This window comes from Phaseolus vulgaris, chromosome 3 (assembly GCF_051622355.1).
Source record: "Phaseolus vulgaris cultivar YP4 chromosome 3, ASM5162235v1, whole genome shotgun sequence".
Lineage (NCBI taxonomy): Eukaryota > Viridiplantae > Streptophyta > Magnoliopsida > Fabales > Fabaceae > Phaseolus > Phaseolus vulgaris.
In genome coordinates this window covers 13480641-13490456 of record NC_143500.1, presented here as the reverse complement: position 1 = coordinate 13490456, position 9816 = coordinate 13480641, and the positions used below count along the sequence as shown (strand labels likewise).

General features: G+C 41.8%; 1 protein-coding gene and 1 pseudogene across 1 annotated transcript; both read left to right on the top strand.

Moving 5' to 3' along the window:
- Positions 1-1040: 1040 nt before the first annotated feature.
- LOC137806647 (glycosyltransferase family 92 protein RCOM_0530710) lies at positions 1041-2852 on the top strand. Its single transcript, XM_068606863.2, has one exon. It carries the CDS (start codon positions 1154-1156, stop codon positions 2768-2770), a length of 1617 nt encoding a protein of 538 aa, XP_068462964.1. The 5' UTR covers positions 1041-1153; the 3' UTR covers positions 2771-2852.
- A 2976-nt stretch (positions 2853-5828) lies between these two features.
- On the top strand, positions 5829-7777 carry LOC150028697 (uncharacterized; annotated as a pseudogene).
- The last annotated feature ends 2039 nt before the right edge of the window (positions 7778-9816 follow it).

Below are 9816 nucleotides of genomic sequence, written 5' to 3'. Positions count from 1 at the left end.
CTTTATTTATTTTTAAAATCAAGTTTCATAACAACATTTGTATTTGAATTCATATTTTTATCTTGATTGAATGAATTAAAACAGGAAGAAAATTTTAATTTTTCAGCAGAAAAAATAGGTTTTTTTTATAACTAATAAAATTTTATCTTTTTAAAAAAATATTTTTCTTATGTAGATTGGCCTGCAGGCTTGTGAACTACCTTTTATACGGAATAAGCCTATCTGAGATGAGTTAGCCCGCATTATCACTCCTACAAATGATGTGCAATCCATATTAAAAAAAATAGTTATTACAATTAATTTTATTTTTTCTCATATATTATATTAACTCACGTTTACATATTTTTCTAATTATAAAATTTACATTTACATCTCTTATATTTTTAAGAAAATGAAACTTAAATAAACATTCATATTTATCTTGTTTTTAATAAATATACTCATATTATTTATATTTTTAATAAATTAATAATACACTGCTATTTTACTTATAAAAATTATTTTTTTATTATAAGCGTCATATTTTTTATTTAATTTTTAAAGTAATATAATATTTTCAAATATAATTACAAAGGTTAAAAAGGTATAAGAGAGATATGTGTAATTTATTACAAACAACATAAATATAAGAAAAATGTAGACCATTTATTAAAAATAAAACTTTGATTCTAATTAAAAAGAAAAAGCAACACCACACGTTTCATTAAAATATTTCCAAATAGCTATTTGAATACGTTATACTTTTAAGGAATGAATTAATGAGTTCACGGAAATGAATTTAATGAATGAGTGGTGATTATGGAGTTTAAAATATCAGTCATAATTAAGAATATTTTGTGAATAAAATGATGATGGCAGGGATATTGCAGATTAATTTTTGTAAAAGAAATGAAATTAAAAGAATAGTTAAATCTTTTTTTGTTAAAAAAAATGTTTAGAAAGAGAGTAGTGAAGGTATTTTTTTTACAGAAAAGACTGAAACTTAGTTGTTACCAAAAGGAGGCATGAATATGAGTGGGACCTGGTTTTTGAAGGAGGGTAGTGGAGAAGACATTGAATTAATTTGTTTTTATGGTGAGCAAAGATTCATGCATTCATTCATTCGTTTTTGTTTCTCTGTTCATTCTCCTTGCAGTTTTCCACCCTAACACCAATGGACTCACCCCACACCAAGAAGAAACACAAGCCAAAATCAATTTTCCTCTACTTCTCCTTCTTCCTCTTCTTCATCTTCTTCTTCTGCTCCTCAAACCACTCCTTTTACTCCTCCCTCCCTTCCTCTCCTATCACCCTCCCAATACCCCTCCACGTGCACCACCGCATTCTCTTCCCCGATCACCTCCTTCTCATGCTCTCCAACCCCAAAATCATCCCTTCTACCCAACTCCACTGCGTCTACCACCACACCCTCCTCAACGCTTCATCCAATCCGCTTCTCCTCCCGCTTCTCTCCACGGACCGCTACGATGAATTCCGCTCCATAGCGCGCTGCCCGCTTCCCCCTACAAATTTCTCCGCCGTCGATTTGACCTGGCGCCGCCAGGTCAACCACCGGGACGTCCAGTTCCCGGTGAGAGCAAAGCCTCACAATTGGGAGAAGCTAGCGTACGAGGCCTTTCTAGACAACAACACCGTGGTGGTGTTCGTTAAAGGGCTAAACCTCCGGCCGCACAGGGTTTCCGACGCGACCTTATACCAGTGCCACTTCGGTCTTCCAAACGGTGCGTTTCGGTTAACCGCGAAAGCGGTCTCGGCGGCTCAGGAAGTGGTGCGGTGCGCGTTGCCGCAGAGTATCTGGAACAGCCCCGACAAGGGCCGCGGAATAAGCGTGAGCGTGAGTGACGTGCGCGGCGGCGGCGTGATCCCGTCCGTGGCGAGAATTGGCCGGTTTGAAAAACAGGGGAGAGTGAAGGTGAAGGAGAAGAAGTTTGAATTGTGCGCGTGCACGATGGTGTGGAACCAGGCAGGTGCCTTGCGCGAGTGGGTTATGTACCACGCGTGGGTGGGCGTGGAGCGGTGGTTTATTTACGATAACAACAGCGACGACGAGATTGAGGCGGTGGTGAGAGAGCTTGAAGAGGAAGGTTACAATATTAGCAGAGTTACATGGCCTTGGGTTAAAAGCCAAGAAGCAGGGTTTTCGCATTGTGTATTGAAAGCCAAAGAGGAATGCAAGTGGGTGGGGTTGTATGACGTGGACGAGTTTTTCTACTTGAACCAAATGCAACAACGGAACGGTCTGAGATCAATCGTGGCCAATTTCTCGTCGTGGAACAACTCCGTTGCCGAGATTAGGACAGGGTGTCATAGTTTCGGAGCCTCCGGATTAACGACGCACCCTAAACGGGGAGTGGGCGTAGGGTACACATGCCGTCTGAGGAGTCCGGAAAGACACAAGTCAATGGTGCGACCTGATTTGGTTGACCTTAGTCTTCTGAACGTGGTGCATCATTTTGAAGTGAGGGAAGGGTTTGAATCGCGTAACTTACCTCTTTCTGTTGCGGTTATAAATCACTATAAGTACCAAGTGTGGGAGAGGTTTAAGATGAAGTTCTTGAGAAGGGTTGCGACCTATGTTGTGGATTGGAAGGAGGAGGTGAACATTGGATCCAAGGACAGGGCTCCAGGACTCGGAACACAACCCATTGAACCACCTGATTGGAGATTCAGATTTTGTGAAATCTGGGACACTCGTCTTAAGGACTTTCTTCTTTCTAATTTTTCTAATCCCCAAACATCCCTCTTGCCCTGGGAAACCTCTTCTCAATAGTCTCTACACTCATTCTCATATTATTTAATTATCTGTATTTTTCAAATATTTAAACAAATTTAATGTGTTTTCTTTTGTTACAGATATTGTATTATATAAATTTATTAAATTAACATATGACAGTATATGTACTTATGTTATTATAAATTTTATAACAATAAATTTTTTTCTTAAATAGAATATCAAACAATTAGTGTTATATATCTATTTTTACCATTTATAAGTAAAATATTTGTTAATAAATTTATTTATTGAATTATAATAACAATTGAGTATACTGTTTAGGATAAATATATGTTAAAAGATAAAAAATATTATATATATATATATTATATAGTGATATTTTTAAAAAAGAAATTTAATTGTTTTGATAAAATTAATTCTTTATTTTATTAAATATAAATAAATTATTTTATTTAAAAGGTGAATATTTATTCTTTTTTTTTTCTTTTGACAAAAAAATATTATTATTGTAAAACTGTTTAAATAAAAATATATTATTAAATTATAAAAGTATTTCTATTAAAATTTATTATAAAAATAAATAATTTTTTAATTTGGTCGTATGTAATTTTTTTATAGGTTTGGAAAGAATTATTTGAATTTTAAAAAATAATTATTTAGAGGGTAAAATCGTAAAAAATGGATTTTTTTCTTTTTTTTCAAATTCAAATTTTTTCAAAAAAGTTTAAAATTTAAATTCTCAATTTAAAATAAATAATTATTATATTTATTATATTTATTATATTTATTATATTTTAATATTATAAAGGATAAAATTAGAAGAAGAAAAAAACCCTTTATATGTTCTTATAGATTATAAACTATGACACGTGGAATACAAAATTAGGATGACCAATTCTATTATAGCACACATACTCACGTATCAGGCTGCTTCTACTTTTCCAATCTCATCTACATCGGATGCTTTTTTATGCTAATTAGAGACTAAATTTATAACAATCTTAAAACTAGCATTTCTATTGTTCCACAAAATATTACTCTTTACTCAACCTTTTCACCAAATTCCTACCATTACAAGTAATTACAATAAATTACATTTATTTATCGAAAACAAAGTAATTTTAAGGTGCAACTGACTTAATTAGCGTACCACAATTATCACAATCGTGAAGAATACGGAATCAACCAGATAAAAAAAACTCACTATCTTTGTGCTAAATACTGTGTGGGATGTTGCCAAATAAGATGAGGGGAGAAGACACTTTCATTGGTTTTTTAGGTTTGGCTAAGACAGTACTGAAATTTGTTGAGGCTGAAAGGTATTTCATGTGGTTTTAAGGATGTTTTCCGATGTGAACATTGCAGTTCGGGAGTCCCAAGGAAACATAATATTTCATTATAAAAACTCAAATGAAAAATGTATGGTGTGAAGTTAACACGTCCCTGAGCAGTGAGGTGAGATGATTGGTTTGTAATAATGTGTCACAAAATCAAATGGTGATAAGTCAGAATCAGGATCATTTTTCAAGGTTATATCAATCTGCATTCAAATGGTCCATGCAACTGTGAGCCCGTAGGAAAGTGTTCATCAAATGCTTCGAATGTAACGATTTTTAACCTGTGTTGCCCATGCATTTTTAGTCTTCTTTCTCCCTTCTGTTGTGCTTCTTCATTTCACACATTAAAGTGTAATTTTCATATTCTTTTGGCAAGAATCAAGTAAATCTCTATGTTCTTGGTTTGTTATTGTTTTAATTAATGTGAATATTTTAGTTGATGTAGATCTCTAACCTATTTTTTTTATACTGAGATAATATATTTATGGATTATTCTAAGTATAATTTAATTTTATAAAATTGATTTATAATTATAAATTTTACACTAATTTATATATTAGGTAATGTTTACATCTTTAGTCGATATGAAATAATTAAAGTTAGAAAGGAAAAACTTATCAAACTCAAGTTAAACCAGTAGAGTTACTAGAAAATTTAATTAAATTTCAAGAAAAAATCATAAAACTAAACAAAAATGCAACTACTTTGTAACGCATGAAATTGAAAACAGAAAAAAAAAATAAGAGCAACAAAAGAATAATTAATAAAAAAGATAAATGATTAAAAAATCAAATTATATATATAAAGATAAGAAAGATAGTTTTACCTTGATATGTAGTACAATGTTTGTCGGATCCTTAGTTGGTAGGGTTCTAGGATCTTGTAATTTGGGGTTTTGTATAAGGGTTAGACAACCCTGAAGTATCTCTTTTTATTTTATTTATTCTTTGCTGATAAAATATATATATATATATATATATATATATATATATATATATATATATAAAGATAGAGGAAGTTCATAAATATGGTTTCCAAAATATGTTACATAGTAATAGAGGTGATATATGTATATGTTGTTTTGTGGTTTATGCAAAAATTTAGGAGGTTTGTTAATCGATGATTAAGTGATGGGATCTTGAATATTACTTTTGTTAGAGTTATTTTTGAAAATTATGTATAAATCTAACCATTTTTTATAGTATGATTGAAGTCTTTCCAAAATATTTATATTATTTTTTTATTGATGTACTGGGATGACCGACCGGTCTATGGACCCGGTCAAGACCCTACTTTAAGGTACGAGGTCGACCACGTGTCATATGTGGCCGACCGAAATAAGGTGCTCAAGTCAAAGGTTGACCCGATTAGCAAAGGTTAACCCATGGTTAGGAAACGACCTAATCCAACCCTAATCGGTAAACAACCCCCTAATCTGGCCCAACAGCAAGGGCCCATCAAGGTAATATAAATATCACGCATTCCAAGGAAGAAGGTACGTCATTATCTACAGTATTCTAACCAACCGAATACGATACCCCACTGACTTGAGCGTTGGAGTGCCATCTACAGGTACCCCACCAGTCTGAGGAGCCGTTCGGCGAGGAAGATAGAAGGAGGAACGTGAGACACGACCGAGCGAGTGACATCTGAAGACAATAGTTCTCCCAATCCCCAAACTAGTTCGAGGGGGTGTCCACCGTGGGGCCGAGGAGAGCCAGAAGAAACCACAGCAGTAGATGGTATCAACCCGAAGCATGGCAAGCATGACCGAGGCAGACCAAACGGCAATGATGATGGCCCTTCAGAAGGAGTTAGCAGAGATGAAGAAGGCACACGAGGAGGCCGCTAAGAAGAACGAGGAGGAAATCAAAAGCCTCCAAGAAGAAAACAAACGAATGAAGAAGCTAGTCGAGGGGGTGTCGTCTCTCGCCATGACCAACCAGGCCGGCAAGTCCTACGCCACCGGTGCCGGCCTCCAGGCCGAGAAAGACACGAAAAATGACTTCACCATGGAAATGGATGGGGAGTCCCATCCTAGCAAAACAGCCAACACTACCGCCACGGCGGGTCCGGATCGGCGTCATCCCTTTACTGACCGCGTCATGGATACCCCCCTGCCGGACAAATGGAAAGGCTTCAACAGGGATCGGTACGATGGAATGACCGACCCCGATGAACACGTGGACGCATACACAACACACATGAGCCTGTACACCACGGACGACGCGGTCTTTTGCCGAGTCTTCCCCACCTCCCTAAAGGGAGGCGCTCTGAGCTGGTTCACCAAACTCCCTGCAAACTCAATAGATTGTTTCGAGACCCTAATAGCGAAATTCGATGTCCAGTTCGCAACAAGCCGCCCCCACCATCTAACATCCATAGCGCTGGTCGGCATTCGCCAAGAGAAGGGAGAGTCCCTCAGAACGTTCATCGATCGGTTCAACAAGACCGCTATGAACATTCACAACCTCAGCCCCGAGGTGGCGATGCACCACATGCTGACCGCCCTTAGACCCGGTCCGTTTGCCGATAGCCTGTGTATGCAGCCTGCAACCAACCTCGATGACCTTAGACGCCGAGCGGCGAAATTCATGCAGCTAGAGAAACTTCGCAAATTCAGGAACAACGCCCGGGCTGAGGCAAGCGGAGAAAAGAAGGAGGACAGGAAACGACAAGGAAGGTCACAGAATGGCCGAGACCAAAAAAGGGACAACCGAGGACCCCGCTTCTCCCGCTACACACCTTTGAACGCGGATAGGAGCAAAATTTTGCAAGAGACCCTAAGTGCCGAGTTGATACCACCGCCCCGAAGGGCCTTGAGCCCAAAAAACGCCGACCGCAGCAAAAGGTGCCGGTACCACAAGAATACCGCCCACTCCACCGAAGAATGCCAAGCCCTGAAAGAAAAAATAGAAGAGCTCATTCCGGTCGGGCACCTTAGACGCTTTGTGCGTGGGACCCGGGAAGCGCGTCGCTCCCCATGCAAAGAGCAAACGCCTAGGAGAAGAGACCGAACCCCCCAGATCCACGAGAGGGCGATAGGCGCGGAGACTGACGGGGACGAGGGGACGATCCCCCACAAGCCGACACTCGTAGGGGCCGAGAGGTAATCAACACCATAGCCGGAGGGTTCGCTGGCGGAGGCAGTTCCAACAGCGCACGCAAGAAACATCTACGGGCCGTCCACCAAGTAAACCTCGTCTCCGCCCGGCCGAGGATGCCACCGATTACGTTCACAGATGAAGATTTCAAGGGGATAGACCCGACACAGGACGACCCAATGGTGATATCGGTCGATATCGACAACTTTACGATCAAGAAAACCCTTGTGGACCAAGGAAGTTCGGTCGACATATTATACTGGAAGACCTTCAAAGCCATGAGAATCCCGGAGGAGGAAATGATGCCCTACAACGACCACGTGGTCGGTTTTTCTGGGGAACGCGTAGGAACGAAGGGTTACATAGAGCTATACACAACGCTCGGCCTTGAAGGGGCTAGCAAAACCCTCAAGATCATATACTTGGTCATAAACGCCAACACGTCCTACAACATCCTCCTCGGCAGGTCGTCCCTCAACAAGCTCGGAGCAATCGTCTCCACGCCCCACTTAGCAATGAAATTCCCTTCCCTCTCAGGCGACATCTTGACGATCCACGTAGACCAAAAGGTCGCTCGAGAATGCTACGCCGAAAGCCTATGAGTTGAACCTACACAATAGAGGTCCAGCGGCAGCCGCTCACCCAGACGAAAGATTGCCGGCCGTGGGAGAAGCCCCCACCGGTACTCACCACAACCAAAGAAAGTCATCACCATGGCAGATCTAGATCCAAGAGAAGTCGAGCCAAGACTCGAAGCCAAGGACGAGCTGCGTCGGGCCGAACTCGATGGGGAGGACCGATATACAAGCATTGGCACGGCAATGGCCGTCGCTGATGCGGATTTCGTTCACCAAACCCTCAAGAGGAACGTAGATCTCTTTGCCTGGACAACAGCCGACGTGCCGGGCGTCCACCCGAACATCATCACCCATCGCCTTTCAGTGTATAAAGAAGCGTGCCCGGTAGCACAAAAGAAAAGAAACTACGGAGAGGACAAGCGGCTGGCGGCCAGAAGCGAGGCCAAGAAGCTCCTAAAAGCCGGTTTTATCGCCGAGGCACGATACTCCACTTGGCTGGCCAACGTGGTGATGGTCAAAAAGTCAAGCGGCAAATGGCGGATGTGTGTAGATTATAAAGACCTCAACAAGGCGTGCCCCAAAGACTCATACCCCCTTCCCAACATCGACCGGCTGGTGGACGGAGCGGCCGATCACAAAATACTGAGCTTTCTGGACGCCTACTCCGACTACAACCAGATCAGCATGCACCATAGCGATAGAGGCAAAACGGCTTTTACGACGGACGGCGCCAACTACTTCTACAAGGTAATGTCGTTCGGCCTAAAGAACGCTGGAGCCACCTACCAGAGGCTCATGGACAAGATCTTAAAATGGATGATTGGCAAAAGCGTGGAGGTGTATGTAGACGACATCGTGGTGAAATCCAACTCGTGCGGCCAACACATAAAAGACCTACAAGAAGTTTTCGACGCTCTGAGAAGGGTCAACATGCGCCTCAACCCTGAGAAGTGTGCGTTCGGCGTAGAAGGCGGCAAATTCCTCGGCTTCATGCTCAGCCACAGAGGGATCGAAGCGAACCCTGACAAATGCAAGGCCATAACGGAAATGAGAAGCCCGGAAAACTTGAAAGAAATCCAGCAGCTACTCGGCCGGCTAACAGCACTTTCCATATTCGTCTCCCGCCTCGCTGAGCGGATCAGGCCGATAGCCACAATGCTCCGCAAAACTTCGAAATTCAGTTGGAACGAGGAATGTGAACAAATCTTCGGCCATCTCAAAACATTATTGTCGTCGCCGACCGTCATCAAAAAGCCCCGTCTGGACCTACCCATCGTAGTCTACTTGACCGTATCAGTGGAAGCGGTCAGCGCCGCCCTTGTCCAAGAAGTGGACCACGAAGAATACCCGGTGTACTTCGTCAGCCGGACGCTACACGCAGCCGAAACCAAGTACCAAATGATAGAGAAAGTGGCACTAGCCCTGGTGCTGACCGCAAGGAGGATGCGCCCATACTTCCAGAACCATGAAATCAGGGTAAGGACCAACTATCCTATATACAAAATTTTATCTAAACCCGACCTTGCAGGACGGATGATAGGGTGGTCGGTCGAGTTTTCAGAGTTCGACATCAGGTACAAACCAAGGGGTGCCATCAAATCCCAATGCTTGGCGGATTTTGCCGTTGAGCTCCCCAAAAACCCAGAAACCGCGGCCAAGTGGGTCCTCTATGTGGACGGCTCATCCAACAAAACGGATTGCGGCATCGGGGTCGTCCTCGAGGGGCCTGGGGACCTATTGATTGAGCAAGCCCTCCAGTTCTCCTTCAAAGAAACGAACAATCAAGCAGAGTACGAGGCCATACTGGCCAGCCTCAACTTAGCAAATGACCTAGGCGCACGGGAGGTCACATGCAAAAGCGACTTCCAACTGGTCGTCGGCCAAATCAAAGGAGAATTTGAAGTCAAGGAGCCCCTCCTCCAGCGATACTATCACACGGTTCGCAACGTCATAGCCAAGTTCGACACGGTCATGGTCGAGCACATACCACGACAGGAAAACGAGCGTGCCGATGCACTCTCACGCCTGGCATCCTCTAAAAAACAAAGCCATCATCGATCGGT